Source organism: Nesoenas mayeri (assembly GCF_963082525.1).
Source record: "Nesoenas mayeri genome assembly, chromosome: 12".
Classification (NCBI taxonomy): Eukaryota; Metazoa; Chordata; class Aves; order Columbiformes; family Columbidae; genus Nesoenas; species Nesoenas mayeri.
The window spans coordinates 13,219,665-13,247,425 of record NC_137547.1 but is presented as its reverse complement, the minus strand read 5'-3'; the positions used below and the strand labels follow the sequence as shown (position 1 = coordinate 13,247,425).

The 27,761-nt window shown below is 41.4% G+C and overlaps 1 protein-coding gene across 1 annotated transcript in view; it reads right to left on the bottom strand.

Moving 5' to 3' along the window:
- NUP93 (nucleoporin 93) overlaps nt 1-27,761 on the bottom strand; it is a gene marked incomplete at its 5' end in the record, with an annotated part of 71,637 nt that extends 43,876 nt beyond the window's left edge. Inside the window, 2 exons of the mRNA XM_080351923.1 lie at nt 26,934-27,051; nt 27,583-27,761. Of these exons, the coding sequence (XP_080208049.1) occupies nt 26,934-27,051; nt 27,583-27,761 (297 nt within the window). The remainder of the gene's footprint in view (nt 1-26,933; nt 27,052-27,582) is intronic.

Here is a 27,761-nt window from a genome sequence, read left to right as displayed (position 1 = left end):
ATGACATTATCGGGCAGTTACTTTCACAGGTCCCGAGTGCACATTTAACCCACAGTGCCTATAGCTCCTGTCCCCAAATCCGAAGTTGTTGCTTTGTAAATCGCAGGACAGCCCTGCTGCAATAGTGCTGCATTTCACAATTCAGAAACTCTGCTTACCAAATGCATGGCTTGAATTTGCAAACATATACGCACAAAAAAATTTTCCAGATTTGGGATGTCAACATTTAATCTAATGCAGCACAGAATGCTATTAGCAGAGTGTTTTACTGTGCATTAACATTGATGTTTCTGCAGAATCACCACCAATTCGTTATTTCCACCCCTGTTTTAATTAAAACAACACTACAGGGGTATCAGTTGGACATGAAATACCAGTAAAAATGGTGCAGAATATTTTATATAGAGGGGGAAAAAAGCAAGTCTCTGAATTAACATTGTACTCGGGTTTGGGAGCAATTCCTATTAACAGTGTTCCATGTGACTCAGGCTTACCTAACCCAAAGGCACCTCACACAACTCACAACTTCACAAGTGGCAGAGGGGTCTCTCATATACAGTGCACTTTAGCTCTGAAACCAGCAAACTTGATCCTAAGGGTGATTCTCCTCAAACCCTCCCTGCTTGTGCCCAAATTAACATTGCACTGACTACCTCAATCCTCGTACCAGGAGCGGAGAAGATGGGTCCAAACCCACCAGCATTCTTAGAGGAAAGCCCCATCCAGTTGCATTGCCGGGAAAACCATTGATCACGACCGGCTACACCCAACAGCACAAAGTCCCTTTTGCGAGAGGAAGAGTACACATTGCAGGAATGATCTAACCCTGGCATTCCTCCTGCATTTCCAAGCATCCATGCCCAGCCGTGTCCCGGCAGCCGTGCTCGCCTCAGTAACCTGCCACTCACCTCACGCACAGCTCCGTTTTTGATGGCTCTTTCCCCTGTTTACACCACTGTAACCCACTAGTGGTCCAGAGCCAGGAGCACAGAGGATACATAGAGCTTTAGTTTTCTAGCCAAACCTTAAAACAGGTAAGGGCATTATCTGGAGAGACAGTCAGCTCTTTGGGACAGGCTGTAGCCTTGTCAGGGATTTCAGGAGTGGTTTCGAGTGTAATGACCTATCTGGAGCTGATAGCCACTACTTAAAGATGCTGCTTTTAAAGATGCTGCTTTTATCAACAGACATTCTCTGTTATTTTCTGGCCATGTAATGTTACTGCAGAAGCTACTCCCAACTGCAGAGCTATGCATTACAGATCAGCACAGTTTATATATTTTTTGTTCTACATATTGCATTGCCAGCTCACGGTGCTGCAGGGAAAGCTCTTCCAGTGTGGCTCAGCGCAGCATTCTCTCCCCTTACCTATGGATTTCTTAAAGCAACAGCTTTGAGGGATACGAACAGAAACTACTCACCCCAAATGGCTGTTTACACTAACACTCTGAGTGGTAACCCTGCTAAGATGTCGGAACCGCTATTTGTTTCACTGGCAATCAATTTAGTGGAGTGTTCCGTTAGCTCACGCAGCAATCACTTCTGCACTCAAATGTGACTGTGAGAGGAGAAGGGAGCAAACTGCTGCTCAGGGCTGCTGGGCCACAGCTAAGGAAAACCGTAAAAGTTTTCCTTCCAAGTAGAAAGCATCATATCCCTAAGAGAACGATGATCATCATAGAAGCTGTTGGAATCTATATACCCTCTTTTGTATTCAGGATCGCTCCCTCTATCTCTGGGTGTCCACAATGACCTCCCTCCCTCTTTGTTACAGCTGCATCTCTGGAGTGAAGGGGATTCCTTCACCACAACTACAAAAATCAAATATGCTGTCACCCCTACCTTAAACTCAAAAAAACCCATAAAACAAGCTAGTCTACAATCACCCCTGGATGTGCTTCTGGATTAGCTCCTTTTTCAAGTCCTACAGATGCAACATCCGCCATCATCAGGGAGCATTAGCCAGCAAAAGTAAGAGATATTGCTGGCAATGAGTTAAAACAGCTCCTTCCCAAAACCCTTTTCTTTTCTGCTTAATCCAGCGCTGTAGCAGCTGCAAATACTGCACTGTCATACTGGGTCTGGAGAGCACCTCAAAGCATTAGCTCCCTTCCTCTCTGCAAGGCTGGCAGGGTGATTATCCAGCATTAACGACACGCTAGGTCTCTTCACAAGGAGGGCTGTCATCCCCAGCGCGCTGCCTCCGCTTTCAGCTCTGCACACTCATCCTCGCCCTGCAGAAAGAGGAGGCGGACGATTCAAGTAGATTGCGGTAAAGAGGAGAGGAAGAAAATCCAGGCTAACACCTTCACATCAATACAGTTATATTCACACGCAAACAGTGCACAGAAACAAGTCAGACTGAGTGTATTATTATGCCCCTGGCCTGTCTAGCAGGGAATTTGGCCTTCGTGGCACAGGGCTAAGTTTCACGGACTGAGACCGCAAGTTATCCAGAGTCAAAGCAAAAACTAGAACGGGGAAGTGACCATCGCCAGTAACATCTAGTTCCATCATCACAGAAAGCCCTCCTCTTGCAGGGGAAAAACCACCAGCTCACTCATACTGGGAATCACTGGCTTATTACAGAGCTCAAAGGAGACCCCGAGTTTCAACACAGCTTTCTGGGGCTGAATTTGCACTAAACACGAGGCAGGATGTAAATGCACAGAGGGGCAGGGGGTGGGGGGGGAGAGAGAAACACAAACTGTGTAACAGAAGAATGACAGTCCCAAGCAGGGGAGAGGTGTAGGGAAGCCCAGCCAAGCAGAGGATTAGCGCCAGCACTGGCAGGGCTGTTTCTGCCATCCACACCCCAATTAATGGTATCATTTGTCAGGATGAATAGGGAACTTGCACTCAATTCAGCAATTTGACAGAGTGTCACTGAACTACCTCATGTCCATATTTATCCAAGAGGCAAGAGCAGGAACCAGTTTTAATTAGAGCCTTTTTAACAAAGAACCAAGGGTATTACCCACGCTCTCACCATCGAGCAATAATTGAGATGTAATCGTTTAAACAAAGCGCAACAAGTGTCCATTTACCCAAAGCCATTGTTAAATATCTACTAGGAGATTATTTTCAAAATTATACTGTGCCATGAATATGCAAACCACTTTCCATCTTTAGCATTAAAAAGAATAATCACCTTTTTAAAAAAACCACCACAACAAAAACTGGAAGCCAAACAGCTATTTTGCAGCAGAATTTGAAGAGTGTTTTAAACATGCCAATGCTAATTTAAAGGGAAGGGGGGTAAAGAAGTGATGGCTCTGCTGTGGGGCCATTAAACTCTGCCAGGAAAGCCCTATTTTGTACAGCATTAGTGCATGCTGCAAGTCTGTAATTAGGCAGAGAACGTGTTAATTTTTAATTCTGAATGCTAACCCCTTTTTTATATACAAGCCCTGAATGCCAATCCCTCTCGCAGATGACTGCAAGTACCGACACGACCAAATTCAGGTCTCGGTGGTAAAAGAGCGCTCTCCCTGGGAGGTTCGGCACCGCATGCTGGAAAGTAACTCAACTGCGTAGTAAAATAGCTCTTTTATGAAACTGTCACCTCAGCATTGTGGCAGGCAAAATCCCCTCAACCCCAGAGCCTATTAAACAAAAACCATATGGTCTCCGATATTCACACCTTCATGTCAGCATTCTTCTGGCTGGCTACTGAATTTCTTAACACTTTTTCACAAGAAGCTGAATCCCCACGTCCCTCGCATTCCCATACACAGGGAAGCGCAGAACAAGGAAGTTACTGAATGCTGTTTGGAGGCCCACACCAAGTTAATGACTGTCAAACACTAAGCTCATCTTTCATCTCTTCTGACTCCTACTGATGCCTGCAATCCACAGAGGGACCTGACTTAAGAGCACGCTTTGACACAGCCCATCAATGAATTATTAACTCCAGCGGAAGTCGCAAAGCATCAGCTAGCAGTGATCACGATCCTTCTACGATGATTAACTAGAATGCAATTATCAGTGCTGCTGCTTCTCACAAAATGTCTCCGAATTCTCCATCACACAAAGCCCAAAAGGCATCACAAAGGCGCGCACACACACACATACGTAAGCAGAAACAATTGTGTGCTTTTAGCTTCGTTTCGTCAGGGTTATATTATTGGTTGTGGATGGTCTGAGAAACACAGCTCTGCCCTCCCCCATGCATTACAGCAGTTTTACATGGACTTGCATCACTGGAAGAAGAGTGACATATGCAGAATCAAGCCCATATTCTTAATTTTCACAGCAATTCATTCCAAGCAGCCACGGAAACCTGCCCGCAGTTTCAGACCCATTCTTTCCGAGGTCACATCATAGAGCAGAGGCTGTTTCCAGCCCAGGGCCCGAATGGGCACACACATGTCAGAAGCTGTGGCTGCCACCTGCTCACCAATGGACAGATGAAGGCAGACAAAGCTAAGCGAGGCTAGGCAATTGTGCTGCGGGTTAAGGGTTAGCTCTGTCAGCTCCTTAGTTCTTTAAGTGTTAATTAGTTAATTCCCTGTATCACCATGACCAGCGCTGGTCAAAAGGGTTGTCCCCAGCCTCCTGTGAAATGCAGGCGGAGGGGGTCACCCTGCAAGGTGGATGTAACCCGTGGGCTTCCAGTAGCACCCCAGCATAGAGAACAACTTGCTCACCTCTCTGCCAAGGGAACCCAGGCAGCTCCTGGTACTAAAGCAAAAGGTGCCAAGAGGCAACAAACCCCAGTGACAGACCTAAGATGACCTGCTGAATCCTAAAACAGGGATGTTTGCTTGGGATAGGATACCACGCAGTTCCACAATCAGCAGCAGAGAGGCAGGGTGAAGGCAGAATTTTAGGTTTCCCTTAGCAAAAAAGCTAAATTTGTGCTTTTCCTTTAATGAGAGCTGCCAGAGCTGAAGAAAGTGGCACTAGAACCACTGGCCCGCACGGGAAATGAACACCCACAAGCATGACGGTTAAAATCAACCATAGCGGTGCATTCTGGCTTTGCCAAACTATCCTTGTATTTTTTATAAAGTACAAAAAAATGGGTATTGGCACCTTAATGGGCTCAATTAGAAGCCAGGTCTACTCTATTCAGGTCTTTATACTGTGCTCATTACATTAACATCCAAGTGCCTTCCAGTCCTGCATTAAGTGACATGACTAAATCTGTCACAGGTTGTTCATTCTGTTCTCCCTTTCCTGGGGGAGAGGAAACGCAGAGCTCAAGGGGCCCATGGAACAGGCAGCAACTGGGGAGGGAGATTCCTCCAGCCCTGGCTCAGCCTCCTCACACAGAGCACGCACTGGCCATGCCTGCTTCGTTAACTGTTTAATATTATCATCATCACCCTAATGATTAAGAAGCTGTACATATTAAAAAGATGGGTCAGCACCAAGCCTCCTCCCAGCAACATTTCTATGTGGGATTGACAGAATTGAAAGACAAACAAAAATCTGTCCTTTGTGGACCAAATTAAGTAATCTGGAGGGGTTCATCAATTCATTTCTCTGCTTGACCCTACTTGCCTTGTCATCTTACATTAGACAATACTGAAGATACAATTTCCAGCAAAGGAAATAAAGGTGTCCATCTCTTGCATTTGACTGAAAAGGAAGATGAAGGCATCAACAGCTTATCCTGCCTTTAAATCCCTTTCAAAACACACCACATCTTAAAACTTCAGAGGTTTCACCTGGAATATCAAAACTGGAAGACTGAAATCAGTGATTCTATTTCTTTTGTGCTCACCTGCCTTTCACCTTCCTCAGTGACCCTCCATCTGTACATCTCTATCCTTTTTATGTTGAGAAGTACTTACATTGTATCTTGCTTCTGAGATATCAGTCATTCTTTGCAAAGACAGTGGTTAAGTATTGCGATAGCTAGAGAATGGAAAGAGCTAGAAGGAAATGAACTGGGAGGATCAAATCTTTGAGCTCCACCAAGATGATCCAGGATCAACAATGCTACATGTCTTAAGATGATCTAGCTGTGAGTAGGCAGGCGCTTCTAGTAAAACCAAGTGTCTGGAGAAAGGTCAAACTCAATAACAAATTTGGTAGAAATTTGGAAACAACAGGCTGCAGGGAAGGAGATACTCACCACCACCTTCTCCTCATTTGTCCACCCAAACACTCCAAAACTGAGAGCAGTGGAAACCCACCAAAAACCAAGTTAAACTGTCAGATTAGAAGAGAAGCAAAGACTCATCCACGTCAAGCAAGGGGAATACACACAGCTTTCATTTGATGCAATGTGCATAGCCATACAAAACAGGGATTAGCCTTTTACAAAAAAGAACAACCTTTTCAAGTGAACGGATGAAGAGACTCTCAGGAAGGGACTGAGGCTGAATCAGAAAACTATTAAAAGGACAAAGTGACTTTCAAATAGAGATCACTAGTTCAAACATGAACTAGATCAGTAGTGGCCAAGACGAAAGCATCTAAAGACTGATTAGTGGTTTAAACAAAAACACGTTCTTAATCTTCTTTTAGCTCCTGCCACAAATGCCCATATTGCAAGTTCACTGCAGAATGTAACACAGAACTTACCTTCTGTTCCAGCCCTGCAAGAACAGCCATGGTTCCGGTGGGTACCCAGGGACACACCTGTCCCCAGAGGCACTAAAGGAACATGAAGGCTGCACAGCCCCATTTGTTCAAAATTGAAGTTATTTTGTTTAGTTGTGACTCTAAGTCAGCATGCTCACCTGTGAGTTGCTGGGTTCATATAATTAGCTACTGCATTTAAACATAAGCCACCTAGAGTCTATAAACAAGCGTAAAGATCACATTGCAGGTTTCCAGGGGATTATTTTGTCAGTGAATTTTCCAATAAAATTACTTTGCTGATTCATTAATGCCATATAACTTACATGTTCATGAAAAATAGGCCCACTAAATATCATTTATCCTTTTTTGCTAACACTGATCAGAAGAGGGTCCAATTATCACTAAAGATCTTGCAGCATTGTAGGCTCAGACACACACATTATTATCTTAAAGGTCTTTTCCAATCAAAACGATTCTATGATTACAAGATGCCTTACTGCAGAGCATCCTTCCAGAAGATGCCCAAAGAGGGCAGACAGGATTCCAAAACACACATTTCACTAATGAAAAGTAGTAACACAGGCATCCAGTGAGGAAAGTCTCTTCTCGCTGTTACTGAGCACAATAACACAGGCTGCAGATGCATTAATAGTTACTTGGAGTTTGGGTCAAACTACTGTCCATATATTATTCATTAAGCAAACACTTCCTTGTGGACCAGAAGTTTCAGTAGTACACTGATGATAAAACACATCAGTGCACATTTTTACATAAAAATATTAGTTGCTAAACAATTATGATATAACATTCACATATTACTGAACTCGGGTCTTGCAAGTAACAAGAATTCCTGTGTATATTTATTGCAAAAAGGACATGCTGGAGGCAAAGATAAAGAATACTTGATTTCTTTTTTAAAGAAAACTTTATCAATATTTGCTCCAAGCAAGATCTTCCAGCTGCTCAAGTTTAATACTACCCCAAACACATTTTCTCTAGGGTCCTTCATTATCAGCAAGGGCCTTTCTTGCAAGTCCACACATTCTTTCAACAGATTCTCTTTGCTATCTAATTTGAAAGCCTTAGGTGTTAAGCGTTCGAGGAATGCAATCAAATCCTGCCCCTTCCAGGCCTACTGGGACACCTATTAATTCACCCTCCTGTAGAGAGAAAGTTTATCCTCTCTTGGAATTGCAAGTATCTAAAAAAGCAGAACAGTGCAACTTCAATTGGCATTGCAATTAAAGCCTATAAATAGGCCACAGTGTAAATTAAATTGCTATATGGCAACATCCTTTCTTTTCTACCTTTTAAAGCTAAACTCCGATGAAGTCAGGTAAGCAGGGACCATGCCATACAAGAGTCCACAGAAAGTGAATACAAGTGCTTAGAAATTGCATTGTATTCCACACAAAGATGAGCTGAAAATCCCAAGTAGCTTGTTCGGTTCATCATCTGTCACCAAAAAAAATACTTAAAAGTCGCCATAAAATTCCACAGACCAAATACAATAATTGTATGGATAGGAACTGCAAAAACAAACAAAACCCACAAACAAACAAAACAAACTGAAGGTTTTTCTCCAGCATCTTTATATGTTTTGGAAAGACAGCTGAACAATGCCAAAGGCAGCTTTTTTACACACAACAACCAGGTTTGGCAGGCCACTGAAACAGGGGAATGGAGTAGGTCAGATGGGTGGGGAAAGAAACAGTAAGCACAAAATCTTCCATGGCAGAAAAAGGTTAATTTTAATACAAATACCAACACAAGCTTAATATAGGTAACTGTACCACTCACAGTGGTATTCACAGAAGAGATGGAGTCACTGCCACTACTTTCCAGCAAGAGAAAAACATAAATTAGTATTATACTTTTGCCGAAAAAATTTCTTTTAGAAAGGTAGACTCTAACAGGCAATAACCCTACCTTATAAAATCATATTATTTAATGGAAAGTTGAAATGATAGGAAAGGTACTGCAGCAACTCTTGGCCACAAGTCTGAATAAGATTAAATAACACTCAGGACAGTAGCCAGAGGGCAAACTCTTGGCTCTTCACCTTTTGTCAAGTGTTTCCCCTCACATTTGGCAGAGCAGAAAGTTGTTTCAGTCTCCTTTAACTTCTAGTACTTGTTTCTAGCTGTAGTGAAGTATTTCAGCTTGGTGTGATTACTGTTCTTCACAGCAGGTTGTAACAAACAGCAATACTGATAGAACCAGAGAGCTGAATCAATGTCATTCCCCTCCACAAGTGTGTGTTCGATGTCACCTCCTAAAATAAGAGACATGAGGAGCAGTTGAGCGAGCTGGGGCTGTTCAGCCTGGAGAAAAGGAGGCTGAGACTTTATTGCTGTCTACAACTACCAGAAAGGAGGTTGTAGCATGGAGGGTGTTGGTCTCTTCTCCCAAGTAGCAAGTGGTAGGACAAGAGGAAATGGCCTCAAGTTGTGCCAGGGGAGGTTTAGATTGAAGAATTTTTTCCTAATATCCACATAGAGGCATTGGAACAGGCTGCCAAGGGCAGTGGTGGAGTCACCATCCCTGGAGGGGTTTAGAAGACATCTAGATGAAGTTCTTAGGGACATAATTTAGTGCTGGAGTTATGTTATGGTCTTGATGATCTTGAGGGTCTCTTCCAACCAAAATCATTCTACGATAAACCAAAGCAAGCTTAATCCTTTTCTGTTTTTTGAAGGATTGCATTTCTATAAAAGGGAAACAGAAGAGGAAGGAGAGACAACAGGCAGAAAACTTTAGATGCACCCAAAGGAGCACAGGGTACCTGTTCCAGGGAGCAATTAGAAGGGAATGGCTTAGGGTAACTGCTGGCTTATCGCAGTGACCAACAATTCACAGCAATTAAAGTTTCCACCCCTGTCTACCTTACAAAAAAGTCACCACTACAGTCAGGACAACTGCTTTGCACAAATACTGTTCCAGTGCAAGAGCTATGGCATCAGGCCTTCCATACCCATCTCCCCAAAACCTGACGCAGTCTTTTCTACAAGCTAGAAATTTGTCAGGTTAGCAGCACGGCCCCGAGACCCAACCCAATGGGACCAAGTGGAACGGGTACCATTAAATAATCCAGGGAAGCACCCTGGGAACTGAGCACAGATTATTGATGGTGCTGCAGGGAAGAGAGCCCCACCTCACATCCGAGAAGAGTTACAAGATGACAACAGGCATGTTTTTATGGGCAGTGCCAACATGCACCACACTTGTGGAGCAATACAAACAAAACCTTCCTCCAGAAAAAACAATGACTAGTTTTAATCTGATCAATTAAAGACTCAGTAATATTACTCTGCATCCCTGAACATCTGTCAGCAGCTCAAAGATAAAATGTGGGAAATCTTAAAAAGCACAAACCACAAAACATCAGGATTCCTGCCTCCTGCCTCTATCTTCTAAGTGTCTCCTGCTTCAGAGGTTCATTTCAGCATGTAAAGGTTAACAAATACAGAACAACAAGGAGACTCAAGACTTGCCTTTTTTTAATCTTTTTTTTTTAATCGAAACCACATTAGTACTTTTGGATAGGCAAATTATATTATAAAATACAGGATTTCAACCATCTGGCACCAAGCCAACATTTTAATGGACATTCAAACACTAAGTAAGGAAATGGTTGTGCATTAAGCCTACCAATAAGTCAACAATCAATACTCCAGTATTACAGTAAAAATACAATGTACCCTTTATAACTGCCTCTGGCCTCATCCTTCTTTGTCAAGCTCAGCTCTAAACAAACAAACAAAAAAAAAGAAACAAAACCAAAAGAATCTTGAAGCAAGAAATGAAGTACATATTATTTCACAGCCGCCAAACATTTATTTTAAAGTCTAGATCTAATTGGTTCACTGTACAGATTTTTTTTTCTCCTCCAACTGTGTACTGACAGGGCAGAAAAGTCAGGAAAACAAAGGACAAAAGTTCATACACAAAATTAATCAGGCAGGTCAATAGGTAAGAGCAGCAAAATAAAGAAACCTCAAACAGCTAAGCCCCAAGCAACTGCAGATTAGGAGCCTGGTTCCAACTTTATCTCCAAAAAGCATCTCAGCCAAAAGAAAACAAAAGAGAATCGCATCAAAGCATACTAACATTTGGGGTTTAATCCAATTCATAGATTTTAATTGCCTGCACAGTATCAGTCCTGTATGTCCCCTCTCAACATATTCTATCAGTTTGATCAAATGAAGCCAAAGGCAAACTCTGCAGAGTACGGGATTTGGACACCCTCTGGAAAGCGCGAGCATCAGGCAGTATCGCCCTGCAATAGAACAAATCATTTAAATTTAGTTAACTCCGGCTTCCCATTCTGAGCCATGGCCATAATGCTGAGGCACTGCTATATATCTGAACAGTGGAAAAACCCCATGGTTTATGGACGCTAGGAGCAGCTGCCTACGTCCACAGAAAGGTTCAGGGTAAGCCTGTTTTTCAGGAAGAAATGGTGTCAGCCATCGATCCAATCCTGTGAAACCTGAAGGTAAAAACAGGAGGACAAAAACAATCAAATTGATCATTTTTATCTCCGTAGCCTAGTAAGCTCAGTAGTGAAATGGAACTTCATCATGGAACAGTTAAGCCAGGGTAATAGCTTGGGTAAACAAGCCAACCGAATTCTCCATTTTCTTCTCAAAGTCTGCAAATACACAGAGGGAAACAGAATGATCGTTTCAGAAATCCCTCCACAGATCTCTTACGTTTATTTGCTAAAACTATCTCGCGTCCCTGGGGCTTCAGCTCTAAACAAGCACACAGCAATGCTGGGAATCTGGAAAGATTTTATGCTGATGTTTTGCAGTCGGGGCATCTGCACCTTGAGGCTGGACCCTTCGAAAGGACCCAGCAGCCAAGGACCAGGAACATCAAGCCCTCACAGACCACAGAGCAGTTCATGGGAGCATGATCCAAGTTCAGCGGCCGGGTATACGTCCGGCCACAGGCTAAGGCAGATCTCCAGTCATTAGGTTTTGCTACTTCATCTTGCTGTACAATCAGGCACAACCTAAATGATCTATCTTAAGCAAGAGTCGCCACGCTACAAAATAGTGCTGCATAAAATGATTATATTGGGTAGCAGGCAGTAGCTGTATTGACTGAAGTTTTAGCCTATGACTCTCATCAACTGCCAGCTTAAAGGGGTTTTGTGTGGCTGCAGTCTCAGCTCTGAGCAGCAACTAGTATCACCTTTAGCACAATTTCAGCTCAGAGAAGTTGAAGATCTCCAGCCCAGCTTGGTGACAGCCGCTGCAGGTGTCTTTACAACAAAAGGGTGGTTTCAGCAGAGCATGGGTGTTTGCAGCAGTTTCTTGTTTGAGGGTAGGAAAGGAGCTCTGCTGACAGTCAGTGCAGCACAGGGGCAGCCAAGGGCTGTGCTTCTCAACACTGCCAAACCAGAAAACTACTCACCACAACAACCAACCTTATTTTTCACAAGGTCTAGTATCTTAGAGGGGAAAGGTAGAGGCCATGTAAATGCTTTTGAATACTAATCCATGCTGTGAACAGCAAAGAGTCTGAGGAAATACTAAAAATGAAAACATCCATATAAGCTTCCACTACAGAATCTCACAATCTTGTGAGAGACAGTGGTAAATGCAACTTGAATTTCTCAGGTGAAGAAATCGATGCATGGGAACACATTTCTTGAACTCAAAGTCAAGCATGAAATTCATGACAAAAATTGGACCAAAACCCAGCTTTCCTGTGCTGAAAAACAGCTGCCACAGAAGGCTGTTTTCTAAGTAAATATACCCATCGTGGGGTGCCAGTCAGGCAAGGATCCAAAAATTCAAGGGTCAGGCGCTATTCAATATTTGAATCAGTGCAATAAAACACTGCATAAATATTTAAACTGGCACTCCTACTCCAAAATACTCTTGGAACATATTTCAGCTGCTTGCTTTCAAAGTTTATAACAGACATTGCTTTCTCCCTTCTGTCCTGTGGAACTTCTGAAAAAAACAAAAACAAAAAAACCCCACACAACACCAAAACCATTCCCTGCTCATCCACAGCACATCTGACAGCAGTTCGCTGTTTTATTTTGAATGTGCTGCTCTCAGTCAGCAAGTACAAATGGATGTATCTGAAGTGCTGAAATCCTATATCCCTGGCTTATTGTGAGCCCTTGTTCTAAATTCAGCATCCCCTCGTGGGGGGAGGCAACAAAAAACACAAACAAAAAAAATCACAAAACCCCAAAAACAACCAACAAAAAGCCCCTCACAAAACACCACACACCAAAACCCCAGAATACTCTCCATTTCTATATCCCATTTAAAACTTCTGGCTTCAGAAGCTAAATGCTTGGGCTTCATTTTGGCTGCTCTCACAATGTGAGCTATACAAGAATGTAAGATGGGTGTCTGTCATTAAACGCTTCCAAACTATGGAGGACACATAATATTTGCTCAGATCTGAATATAAATCTTAAGAAATCAAAGCACAGTGATAAATGCATTGTGATATTCCTTATGCAATTGAATCTCTTAACTAAAAGTTAACAGTTAGCCTGACATAGAAAAAAAATCAGGACAAACATTAATATAAGTTATGATTATGAAATTGTAGGGCAACATCTTCCTATTATTAGTCATTACCTGTGCTGCCCTCTCCAGCCCCTACTTTTAAACTATGCAACATTCAATGAGATAGAAGTTGCTGTAAATGGAGGTAGAAGCTACACAGATGTGTCCTGCCAATACCCCACCGGGCTGCATTCTCACAATCCAATCCATTGAACTGCAGCTTTGCTGGATATTCCCATCTCGAGATCTCCAGTCACGCTCAATACTGATTAGCAGAACCTGCTCCTCTTTCAGCCTTCGCTTCCCTGTGCTTCTGTATCCTAGGCCTGTCAGTGAAATTGTGGTCCAAAACAGCTGAAGTTTCCTTTGAAAATAAAGTTAAATACTCTGTTAAAAGATATTTCAATAACACCTGCATTCTAAGGATCAATAGATTATTTTGTAATAAACACATCTAATTACTGACCACAGAAATTTGACATAGCATCCAACGTATGCAGTCTTGCTTCTCCTACTGATAGCAATAGCTTGTTCAGCAAATGCTCCTAGTAGTACCTATGGAAGTCCTAAAAGAGATTACTAGTGAAAAAAAACAGAAGCCCAACACCAAATCAAACCTAAAAAACAAGGAAGAAAAAGACAGTTCTTCCTTTAACAGTTTTAGTTTTGCTGGGCTATTAGAAGTAACAAGGAACTAAGCCTTTGGTGTTAATGCAAAAGGAAGCTCTGATGATCCCACAGATAAGACTAATCCATCAGAATGTTCCATGGTGTATAAAAGGCACTGCTTTCATACAAACACTTTGAAGGGTAGTGCTGCACTTGAATCATTTACACTCATGATGGCCCTGGAAGAGTCCAAAGGAATCAGCGGTGAGACTGTCAATCTGAGTAAACAAGATTTAGACTGTGAAGCTGTCTAATGTAAGCTAATTTTATTAGTACACTGCACCGCTTTCACAAATAGTACTAGAAAGGCCAGTACTTCAGCCTTTGAAATCATCAGCCTTACTCTGAGCAGCATCACCATGCGGACATGCGAAGGCCTCTCCATCACAGGAAGAGGGGAGGCTGCAACCCAGGCCGCTGATATGGTGTCACTTTCGATCTCTTCTGGAAGCTGTAAGTTCATTTTTTAAGATAATTGGTTGATACTACACAGCAAGACCAAAGACCTCGTGCTATAACTCTGGCAAAGGGTTCTTGCAAGCTGGAAACGAACAAAAAAAAGAACCTGGAGTAAAACAGATCATTAAGCTCAGGAGTTACATTTAAACTCTGAGGTCCTACCTATCCTGCCCAAGAACAAAAGCCTCCACAAATTCACACATATAACAGAACTCCTCAGCTTCTCAAGGAAGTGCATTAACTACACATCCAGCTTACAAAAATAAATTGCAACACTTGCTGAAAAATAAATTGTGGAAAACAAAAAGCCCTTTTCTTTAGTCACACGTGACAGGGATTCAATTTCACTGTCTGCTGCATACATTTTATATAAGGCAGATAGGTACAGGATACTGATCATGACAGTTTTCAATTTATCACTCCAGAACTTCAGTTAGAAAAAGGATGAAATAAAGCAAGCCATTGCCTTTGACACTAGAAAAAGAGACTCGCTAATGGAAGGCACAGCCTGCCTGGCTATTTGTACTATTCTGTGGCATGTACATCCAGATTATAATTGTTGCACCAAATGCAGAGCAAAAGTGATCCTCTGCCTCTTTAACTTGCTTAAACTCAATTAAATCAGCATAAAAATAGGACCAGTAAAAACCACTTCCAAGTGGTGGCTGTGCTTCTCCTGCTTCAGCATCTGACTCTTTCTAATTTCTAAGTTTCCATGTTAAAGTTCATATAAAGTATCAGAAAAAAAATTCTGTTTCAATAAACCAGTTAAACACTTGTTTCTATACAGTAAGATGCATGTGGCCATGGACCAAGCAAAGAACATCTGGATATGTGTTTTAGCAAAATGGGGGAACAGCTTACACCATCTTCCTTGCTACGAGACGGCCGTGACCATCACAGAATCCAGCCTGCTTGCAACAAGACAAACACTGAGTTTGCACATCCCAGTCCCAAGGTGTGCCCTTTCCTGTGGCTGACAGCACAGGGGTACTAAAGGCAAACAGATCCACCTTGGAGGTCTGCATAAAAAATGAATGCATTTAGAAACTCCTCTGAGGTGGCAATATGAACCTTCTCTGGATCCACAAGGGCACGTCCCATGTGCAACATGTTCTGGTGAGCCATCTCTGCAACGACATGAGTCTTTGAATTGTGTTTCCCCACCTTCCCCTCGGAATTTGTGGTTTCAAGCAACAATTGTTGCCAGGATGCATTGCTAATACATAATATATTGGCTGGAAATTAGTATTTCATCTCAGGGAGAGAAAACATTATAGGCGCTTCTGAAGAGGCAATGAATGCAGAAAGGTTTGAGGAAGAAATATTGTGAGCCAAACAGAGCAAACCTGTAACCAAGAGAAGACAGATCTAGTGATACAAACAACTAAATCCTGCCTTTTAAGACAGACTGCAGATTCAATCCCTTGATGCTCATTTTACTGCTGGAAGAAGATCCACTCTGCTATTCTGCTCCAAAAGGACGCTGTTTCTCCACAAAGCTAAGCTTTGCGTATTTATTGCAGGGCTAACTTCTGACTGAAAAACAAGACTTGCTTCTTTTTTCCTGGTGATGCTTTGCAAAGGGCATCCCGCTTCTGGCGTTCCTAGGGATGGATGGATGGATTCACTTTCCTCCCCAAACCCAGCACCTCTAAATGGCAGCAAGAACCACCCATCCTCCAAAACAAGCCAGAGATTCTTTTCACATGGAGGAATGCCTGTGCGACTCTGTGGACCTACCATAAAAGAGGCTCAGAAGAGAACCTAGAGGTTCCCAGCTGCATTCTGACAGCTTTCAAATGACATAGCGTAACACACGCTGGAGAGATTCCTCTGAAAGATAATGCAAAAGGCTCAGACAAAGCAAGCAGAGTAACTCAGAGGAAAAAAAAGGGAGTTTACAAGTCTGCTACGGTGACTAACAGGAATATAACTGAGTGACAAGTTACAGATCAACTGTTGGGCAAAGGTATTACACGACTAGTTGATGCTAATCCTTCCCAGCTTGGCTCCCCCAGTTCCAGCAACAAGCTAGCGGAGGTGTCCACCTTGAGTGCCTGTTTCCATAACTTACTAAATGATAAGTTTATTAAAAACAGAAACCATTGAGAAGACAAAATTTTTCCCTCAGAAGAAGAAAAAAAGATGATATTAGAAAAGACAGAGAAGGAGGCATCTGAGGGTACAAAACGACAGACAAACAGCAAAACATTTAGCATAGCACATTAACTAATTATATATAGCACTATCATGTACTTCATCCTACCAGTAAATATGAAGCCGAAACATTAACCTCAAGTCAAATGGCAAAACAAAAATAAGAGAAGCAATATTGATTCAGTGTATCTGTTGAGTAATCAAGCTTCTTACCATTATAAATGAGCTGCAAATTTTCTGGATAAATCATCTTTAACCTTGAAGAAATTCAATCAAGCTAGACAGGGACTAAGAAAAGAAATATAGTAGGGCTATCTTTATGGAGGAGAAAAAAAGGAGGAAAGAAAAAAACACCCCACCAAAACTGAGTACAGTGTCCAAATGTGTAATTCCACAGCACGGTGGATCTTTGCATAGAGCTTCCAGCATTCAGCTTTCACTAGGACCTCAAGATGGGCATGGTCTCTTTCAGTGAAGACAACGGTGGGTCTCAACCACTGAGTCAGTGCTTATTTCCGATTCATTAAAGCCTTTAGGTTTTTCTATCTACTCAACAGATAGAGCAAAAGGATTTAAACATGCCATTTTCTGTTAGAAGCCTTGGGGCAGGAAAGGAAAGAAATAATGAATGTTTCAGAGTTACTATGTGGTAGCCATAGCAGGCAAAATCAATTACTGCTGAGAGTATCTGGAGATAACATGCAGGTTCCCACTCATCCATTTGAAATGTGGGATTTTTTCTCTCCATTTCCTCCCCCACTTCTCTTCAGAAATGTCTTTTCTCCTACATTAGAATCTGGCCCGAAGAATCCTATGGGCTTGCAAACACATTTAGAGATAAGGATTCGTCGTGATACCGTACGGTATCCCCACCTGTGCACTCCCACTTATCTGAGATTAAAATCAAATCCTTCACAGATCACTCCTCCTGCCTTTCACACCGAGTTTGCCAACACTGAACTTTATTATCAGAGAAACCAAACAATGATGTGGCTTTATTGAGAAACCCGTGTAAGCTGGACAGCCACCCTCAAAAGAAGAACTGCAAGACAGATTTGGGGAATTAGCAAAAGCATGTGTTCCCCCTTATGTGAGGAGAGATGGGAACACTTTTAGAATGGATAACATTAAAAAAAAGGAATCAAATAGGAGCTGATACTTTAAAAGCCTGTGAAATAAATGAGCTAGAAAGGAACAAACCAGAAATCCAGTGCATATAGGTCTGAACATCAAGGAAAGGATGTCTATTTAAACGATGCCAAGCTCAAAACCAATAAAAAGAAATAAATTTTAACAGAATCTGTAATTGAATTGTGGAACTTGCTACCACAGGAAGATGGCAAGGCCAAAAACATAATGGGATTAAAAACTGACTCAGTATGTATAAGAATATTGACAATATCTAGAGCTGTGTTTTACAATTGTGGAAAGAATTATTATCCCTCGTGCTTCAGGCTTTTAACCAATCTCTGACCGCTAGAGAACAGGGTGAAGCCTACTAAAGCAAGCAGGTGTTCCCACAGACACCTTTGTCAGTGTTCCTCCTCCAAGTTATCCACTGCTGGGCATGGGCACATAAACGCACCTGAATAGCTGCATCCCAAATCCTATCTAATAAATCAACTATGACAAATTTAGTTTCACCTAATCCCACATCTCTGATTCAAGTCTAGGATAGCAAATTGAACCGCTCAAAATGGTTTAATAAAGCTGCTGAAATTGAAATGAAACACTGACACATTTACCACAGCCGTTCCTCATTCACCAGCCTTTGGACAGCACTCGGGTAACACTGGCAAACTTTCCCTTCCCCACTTCCACCCCACAATAAACACTGAAGACATCACATAATCCAGAAACCAGTGCTTTAAAAGAACAGTCCACAGAGACTCGCACTGCAGTCACAGGAGCCTGCAACACACTATTTTATTCTCTATGAAGTTATTTTAAAACTAAGTCTCTCCAAGGTTCTAAAGCCGTTTTTACCAAGCAACAATTAAGCATGCTGTTCCAATTAAGGTAAAAAATAATCTGTTAGCTGTGGCTTAAAATGCTTCACAAGCAGATCCTTTCTGGTGGAAGCACCCTGCATCTTGCCTGCTTGCTGAGATACAAATAATGGAACAGCACAGAAAACTTCCAATTCACCTCCCTAAGCTTCTTTCAGTCACTTCCACGCACACAGAAAACCAATGAGACATTTTGCAACAACTGCTTTTTGTTTAAACAGGAGTTTAATGATTTAGCTCAAAGTAAACAACCCTCTTGCACCCAAAATATTGTCAAACCACAGACCTGAGTAAAGAGTGAGCAGGAGGTAATAAATGAATCCAAAGTAGGAAAGAGAATAAATACAACTGGATTAAGGAGGGGGGAGGAAAAAAAAAAAGAGTGGAAGAAAGATGAGAAATAGAGGACAAGAAAGAAAACAGAAAGGAGGCAGCAAGAACAGAAGTTGTGCCAAAAATCTAAATGAATGAAGCAACTGCATGTGCCCTTAGTTCCACCTCAAACAGCTACAACTTGCTTTCAGGAGTGTATCTTGGCAAGAATGAGAATTCATTTTGACTTCAAAAAGGAAAGTTAAATCACATCCGTAAACACCACCCAACAATTTCTTCTACGAACTGCCAAATTTTCAGGCTGCCCTTTTGCATGGGGAAGCTTAAGTAGATCTGCAGTTTGATGCCCAGGCATTGCTAAACAGTTTACACACTTATTGTTAGAGACTATTTTAAACCAAAGCTTGACAATGCCTAGGATTAAGATTTTGGATATGGAGTCAAACTGACTAATTACTAGAGTGGAGAAGAGGGCATGCACAACAATATACCAGGACAGCCCTGCAGGTCTTTTATTTCAGAGATATAATCAAGGTACTGGAAATCTCCAAATCCCCTCCTGTAAAGTCTTCTCTTTCCTTGTAATGGTTTCAAAATTGATGGAAATATCAATACTTCACAAAATGAAATGGAGTAGTGCTTTGCAAAACCTACATTTGAGCCTCAGATAAATAAACCCATCTCTTTAGCCTGAGTAATTGCTCTATCACGTGTTATGTGGAGATGGCAAATTGCTAGCTTGCAGGAATTTGCATCTCAGCACTGTTTCTTCTCACCAATCTGCATAACCACAGAGATGAAACCATTCTACTACATTTTTCTAGCACCGTGAAAACACTGATTCCAATAGTTCATTTGCACATGCTGAGCACACACTGTCTGGGTCCGTAGTCAATGCAAGACCTCAGTGAGCACTAAATTAATGGGATGGCGTGACATTAAGAGGAACCGTGTTGCCAGAAGCACCATCCTCCCGGTAAGATGCAACACGGCTCCTGAAAGTCATTACCCATCCCACAGTACTTCTTGCAATAGCAACATCGCTCCAAGCAGGGTCCTGGTGGTATTCTCAGATAATCACCAGCTGAGGTTCACTCCACAGTTTCAACTACGTGGGGTGTTTTAAAAGGTCTTCTTGCAATGCTGCTGAGAAACAGAGGTGTCTACGCCTCAGCACAGGAGCGGCTGCGTTTTGGATAAGTGATCTCCAAACTGCTTTTTATACTGTATTTGCCCCTTCACCGGGGCACGAGTTAACATTCAATTAGGAATTGGAACAATTTTCATCAAAGGGCAGAGCTACACAGCATAAGGAGGTAAAAAGAGAAAGGAGGGAATGAAGGCAAGTGTTACGACTCCAGATCTGCCCTCTGTTTTAAGATGTTTATGATAGATACTTCAAAGATGTTTATTAGCAGTCTACAGTCATACCTATTTGAGATGCAAAGAACATATCAGATTAAGCAGACAGGAAATATAAAATGTGCCAGGACATAGCAGAATTTAAATAGATCAATAAACATAGATAAATGGAGAACTCTTGTTCTAGGAGCTATCTCATGATCTTGCATTAACATAAAGCTTTGAAATGTCCCTTTCATACTCTTGTTTACCCACAATGCCAGAGAAAGGGAGGCAAATGATGTCTCTCTTCTTGTTCCTAACCCCTCAGGTTAGGAAGCCATGATCAGAACTATGATGTACTGGAGGATCATATAATTACTCCAGCTAGAATGCAACCAACCAAACAAAAGAAATTTGAAATAATTCAGTATCACAGTATTTATTGAGTGACTGTAACCTGGCCAGCTAACAAAATGTCAGAGTGTTCTACATTAAGTGTGCTATGGTGTGGGTTTTTGGGGGGCTTCGTGTGTTTGTCTTTAAGGTTAGTAAGGCCAGGGTAACTTAAAACTGCACTACTAAATCATGCTATTAAACCAGTAACGAAAACTAGAGAAAAATGATGCTTAGATGTTAAATAAGCATATAAGAGAAAGAGTGGCAAGCAAAAAAATAACACTCCAAAACGCCAAATACATTTCCAATGTTTTGGTTTTCTTCCCCTCACCCCATCTTTTCATAGTGTTATGCACTCACCTACTTACCTGATGCCAAAAGGAGCTTTTTTTAGGTTTGGTTTGTTTGTTTGCTTTGGGTTTGTGTTTGGTGTTGGTGTTTTTTGGTCGGTTGGTTTGGTTTTTTTGCTTTGTTTTGGTTGGTTTGTTTTGTTGGGGTTTTACTTTTTAATTTAACACAAACAAACCCCACACAACCAACCACTCTGGCTATAAAACTGAGAATCCTGCAGTCTTAAAGCCCAGTCCCATGCCAGCCTACGCACACCTCGGCCTTTCCCAGGACACTGTGATCAGCACAGGGCTCGGGACACTCAGGGCCAACCTGTTCATTCCGAGGGGCCCTGGGACGGTGCTGAGGGTGAGGACGGTGGCAGCCAGGCTGCTGAGCCCACAGCTGCCTCGCCAAGGCTGTGCGCTGCAGAAGCCCTTGCAAGTCTCATCGCTGGGCAGAGAGCCAGACAGGCTGCAGCTTTCCTCTAGATGTTTACGTAAAATTATTAAACTTTACCTAAAAGAAGGGAGACATGCAAACACAGAGATGAGAAAGTTTCTGTAAGTTCTATTTCTAAGGTCCACATCCCTTCACTTCATTTGCTGCATGTCAAAATATTCATTCCACATTGCCACTTTCTTCACTTGTGTTAAAGCTGCCTCTGGCCACATTTAATTACCAAGCTATTTCTATTCTTCATTTACATGCCAGGATGTATACATTAAGGGTCAAATTCTGAAGGAAATCAGTGAGACAACCTAGACAAAGAAGATAGCATGCAGTAGTACTGGAAGGGAATAAAGGACTTCTGAGAACCTTTGTATAGAGGTACTTTTGGAGCATAAGATTTCTACAGCTTTTAAAGAATCCACAGCTATGACTGCAAATAATATTTTTCATTCAAATGCAAAAAAAAACCAACAGCTAATGACTGACCCTAAAAAAACAAGGTAGAGGGTTGTCCTCTTGCATTCACTGTCCTGGCTCTGCAATGGTTAAAAGGTCCCCACAGCTGTGTTGGCATCATCGATTGGGGTGAACAAGGAAGCGACAGAAAAATAAAGCCACCTTAATTTCAAGCTCCATTAGAACTGAAGGACTTGGGGGGGAGAAATCAATGTTTGGCAAATGGGAAAGGACAAAATTTGCAAAGGGAAAAATGCATTTTCAGGCTAAGCTAATGCAAAAAATGGATGGTGAACGGCACTTGAGGTTGCCCCTTTAAGGCTGTGTCAGCATTTCCATTTATAAACTCTGATTTTAGTTACACTCTAGTAGATTACCACAGGCTTTGGTATTATTCTAGTAGATACCACAAAATATACCAGAAATGGTAATATAAAATAGCAGTAAGAGCCCACTGGTTGAATAATACACCCTTTCAGTACCTGATGTCAGATTAAGAATTTTTAAATCATGACTTATATGCATACGTACACACAAACAGAACACAGAGTGCTGGGGCGAGCATCCTGAGACCAGATTCTACCAACACTAAAAGAGAAGTCAGAGCTGCCTTTGAAATGAAGCCTGTTTATGGTACTCTGAAAAACTTGAAAATATCCCAGATACTTAATTTCAGTCTGCCTCAGTTGCCACTTGGACAGATTGCAGCTTAACCTTCTGCCCTCATTTAGATAAAAGCTCTTGTTTCTGTATCTGGACCTCCAGAGAGCTACTCTCAACATCCACACTCAGAAATCAAAACCAAAACCTGGAACGCAACCTTTAATTTCAGTTCTGCCTAGATCAGAAGGCCAAGGTGAAACTGTTGTACAAATGACATAATTCAACAAAATTTTCCTTCAGTGTAATGGAGCCAGGAGTTTACCTCAAACTTTCTAAGCAGATAAGCAATGAGAGCTTGTGTTCATTTCTAGCATCCATTTCACAGATCTGCACTGAGCTGGACCAAGCCTTTAAGAGTCAGAGCAATACCATTTCTTAAAATTATCACCATGACTCTGCAATTAGATATTTCAAAACAAGCATAGAGGGGGCCTAAATCTAGTATCAAGCCATTGTGACACATTCAAAACACAAAGCACACAATCAAGTATAACATATACTATAATCAGTTAAAATATCTTAGTAAGTGTAAATCAGGCTTTGATCCTGGAACTACCCCCACCAAGTACCCCAAACAAGTTTACTAGAGCAGCACCGAACCCCTCCCTGACACACGTACATAAACCAACCAGCACACATGCAGGAGCCAGGTCCTACCTTACATGTTACAGAAGCATAGCCTTCCCATATAATCATAATAATTCCTCCTCTAGCTGCCATTACTGCAATCTGAGAGAGGTCTGCTATGACAGTGCTCACAACAAGAGGACATCAGAGTTTATGTTTTTGGAAAAACGAGAAAACTCTTTTATGTTATGCTTATAAGCATATACCCCATCTTTGAGAGATCGGCTGGCATGATCAACCCTTACCTGCAATTTTTAAAAGCCACAAACAAAACAACATGTATTTATGTGCTAAATATGGCATCAAGAATTGCTTGACTACCATATTCAGCTTTGAAAATATTTTGCCAAAATAGGGCTTTTTTACAATTTAAAAAAGCTTGGTCTTTACAAACTCTTGACATAGGAACTGTTACGAATCAGATTTACTGTGAGAAGCATTTGTTGTGTTGCATGCAATTTAAGAACACAGTATTTTAAATGAGAGAGGAAAAATACAAAGTCCTATAATTTAATGGCAAGCCTAAAGTCTTTTTCATAATCTTCCCAGCCTACTGCTCTAGTGGGAGGCATTTCCTGGACTCACAACCCTTTTATGTGCAAGCAATCTACATTTTACAACTGATAAATAATTCAGATAATTAATTGAGCTGCAGTTTAGTGCACTTCTTCAGTCAGCACTATGGAGTACCTTTCAAAAGAGGTTCTGTACAGAAAGTCCCTCTTGCTTCTTAACCCAAGCCGAGGCTTCTATTAAAGTAGATTCGTAGATTTTGAATGTCTCACATCAGCATCCTGGGAATTCATGCCCTACAATGGTCCTCTCTGCTTTTTCCTGTTTGTTTTACTCTCTATATAAGAAACAGGATATTTCCTGGAATTCTCCCTCTGTAGTGCTGACTGCCACCATTTGATAGGTTAGATTCTAGCACCTCTGTGCTGCCCACATACAGGCTGCTAGAACAGACTGCAACATGAGAAGGAACAGAGACGATAAGTAAATACTTTAGGTAAGAAAGCTGGAGAGGTTTGAGAAAAGTGTCAGAGAAATCACTGAATTCAAAGAAGCAACATGGGAGCCCATGGCAAGAAATCTAAGGAGTGTTTTAGTTCTGTAAGAGCATTGACAGAATTTAGAAGTCAGCAGAAACCTAAAATTCATACAACAGAGATTTAATCATATTTGTAACCTTTACATAACTGCAACAGTCAGCAAAGGCCAAGCATTAGGTCTGTACCTCCGGCACAAGTGCCCATATTCAGCTCTCGAGTCACCACCTGCTCGTGCTCTGTGGTGTGCACAGGCTGTCCCGGCACACAGTCCCACCACAGCCTCACAGGGAGGAAGGGGGCACAGCCCTGCAGTTTCAGGTGCTTACCCAAAAAAAGTTGCAGCCTCTTCATCAAATGATGCTGTAAAGCATTTATAAACTGATAACGCTACCTGCTCAAACTGTAGCTTGAGGAACACCACACATACAAGAATAAAGTGTTAAAGAATCTACAAACAAGTACTTTTTACGCAGGATTTAAGGCTAAATAAATTTGCTGCAAACTATCCAGGCTTGCAAGTATGTGTGTTGAGCACCAATAAAAAATGGGAGTGAGAAGGGAGAGTTGAGCCTACAATACTGATGATAAACTGTAAACCAAGTTCATTAAGTATTTGAGAAGTTTTGGTGGTTTTTTGTTTGTGGTTTTTTGTTTGTTGTGCTTTTTCTGTGGTTGTGGGTTTGTTTGTTTGTTTGTTTTAAAGTAACAGTAACACTAGAAAGTGCAGACTGCGGGTTTGATGCAGAAGAGCCTTTCCCAATCCAAGGAATTAACGCCTCCCAGTGTGTCTGTGTCAATAGTAACAGCAGAGTAACAGTAAAGTCACGTGAAACAATAAAACAGATCCCTTCCTTATGTCAGTCTGCACACTGGATACAATGGGAGCAACTTATGAAGGGAGAATTCTACACAGTGTAAAGCGATTGCTACTTCAGGCCCAAAACAAACACAATGAGCCTGAAGAAGCCGTATGAAACTAATTAGCTAGGAAGAATAAAAACAAATCCCAACAATCATTAGAAGGCGTAAGAAAAAGTAACATGAGAAGCAGCTTTTGTAGCACATCTTTATCTAAAGCATCAAATAATTTTAAGACCTGCTTGGTTACTAGAATGAGAAGACAGTCAGCTGTGTCCAATATGAGGGTCCTCTTACATAACTAATAAAGAAAACTTAATGAAAACTGAGAAACAACAAGATCCTGATGTTGATGACTCCATACCAGAACCTACAGATGAGTGCAGACACTCAGCTGTGTTCTAAGCAAGTTCTTTTCAGATAACAGACCATTGTCAACATCAGCCCGACAGCCTGAGATTTGACTCCAAATATCCTTCGACAGAGCAGAGGAGAATGTTCTGCAAAGCAACAAAAAAATCCTTCCACCTGTTAACTGCAAACTAACCAGGAACAAAACATTTAACACTGAGAAGTTACTCATATGCCTACAAGATGATCTAAAATGGAGCATCTTGCCATGCTTCCCACTGCAAATCAGTTTTAGCTCATTTGCTGTTTTCTGCACATGGCCTGCAAAAAAAATTTAAGATTCAAAGCACACATGTATTAGGTCTGAGACATGAGTAGTTAGATTTAAATTAAAGTGATCACTGATTAAATCACCAGTGTTAATCATGATTCAAAACAGCAAGCAGGGAACTTTGATTTAGATTATCGATTTTAATCCTGTTTTTCATTTGTACTTTTTAGCTGTTTTCCTAAAGGGAGGGCTGAATCTCATTGGATGATTTAGCCATTTAAACACATTGACTTGCAATTAAATATTGCTTTTATGCTAAATGTGAAGCTTTTCCTAAACATGAAGACACAAGTGTATCTATATTCACAATACAAACTTATTTTAAAAGAACAGTATTTATTCAGTATCTTAAACATTTTTATTAAGCTTGAAAACAATAAATCAGGAATTTCTTATTTACTAGATGACACACATGCATTTACACATGTGCTTAATGTGAAGATCCACTAGGATGGACTAGACTCCTATGAGAAACAGACCAAATAAAAATGTTCAGTCAATTAAAATTCCTTATAAAAATGAAAGAGTATCCAGCTTGTACTTCAAAACGTTTGCATCTCAAATTGTCTATGAGACCAAAGAAATCAAACATTAGCGGCAAAAAGACAGATTGAAAATGATGGCTGGACACAGAGTATTTCAGCACCTAAACATGCAAACAGACTAACATTTAATAAACTTTCAAAAATGTCTACCTAAGGCAAGTACCCAGTTCCCACAGAAATCACCTAGAGTTGAAATCAATGGGTTTCAGATACCAAATTGGCTGAAAAATATCTTGATTTCAGGTGGTAAGATATTTTTTTTTAAATCTCCTCCTACATCCTTCAAGCTTTTTCCAATTAAGAAATCTCATCTCTCACTTATTTTTTGTTTAAAAAATAAATATGCTTATTTTCATTTAAATAATTTCAATAGTTTATAAGCAACCTTAGTCCATAATGTCAACTGCTATGAATTCAAATTTAAACACTTCCTTTTTTTAAAGAAACAAATGCATTCTAATGAAAAACATTCAAATATTTACATGGGTTATAAAAAATAAATATATACTGGAGATGAGAAAATATACTGAGAATTATAAGGCCTTGAGATCTGGTATAATTAAGAAAAAAGAAAGCCTTCATATTTTGGTTAGGTAACCAGTAAAATAAACTAAAATTTGAGTATTACGCAGTCCTATCCATTTTCTCATATGGCAGAAATCTCAGATTCAAAGAGTCAAGAGCTTCACTGTTTCTGGGCTTGAGAATCCACAATAAGATTGCTCTTAAAGCAGAAAGGAAAAACAAGAGAAATCAACAACAACAGGAACAGCAGTTACAAGGGCTGTGTAATTCACATGCCAGAAATGCCCTACCTGGATGTCCGTGTCCTTCACGGGTTCAAGAGGTTCAAAAGTAGTAGCTGCACTCAGACTCTCTAGTCGCTGAGAAATGTGAGATATATCAAGCCCTCTAGAGCCAAGAAGAACAGACCTACAAGGAAGAAATTGTACAGCTATGAAATTAGTATAGAACAGACAGAACTCTAGCCCCAAATTCTTTGCGAATATTTAGGCCAGCAGCTAGCAATGTACACATAGTGCTTTCAGCTGTGTCATGAAAACTGCACAAAAATGTAACTTTGAACAGCCCTGTGTGTGTATCTAACCACCTCAGCCCAGCTGAACTCTGGCTGCTGTGCCACTGCAGTACTGCACAGCTGCCAAGCCCTTCCAGACAGAAAAATTCTATAGCATGTTGGTAAACGTCTTCAGCAGCCACCAGAACAAGGAACTGCACTTCTTGGCTTCAGTGCCTGGAATCAGGAATGGTAGCTCCTCAGATAAATCCTTCAACTACTATTTGTAAGTAAGAGAAAGGGACAGTGGCGGGAAACAGCTTTGCAGTCATTTTGTTTCTCCAGGGTGTGTCCTCCCAGCAAGACTCCCCACACATTAGAAACCAAACACGTAAACAGCTTCCACCCTCCGCACAGAGTTTCCAATGCCCGTGCTCCACACTTACGCCTTAACATCCGCAGTCTCCTGGGAAGTGCGGGTCAGAGTGCGGGATCGCAGGCGCTCCCCGGCCTGCTGGATCTCCTGCAGGTTGCGTTCGACGTGAGGGAGCTCAGAGATACCTTCTGTCTCAGCTGCAAGCTGTTCTGCCTGCTGGAGAAGCTCTCCAAAGCCATCGGTATCCAT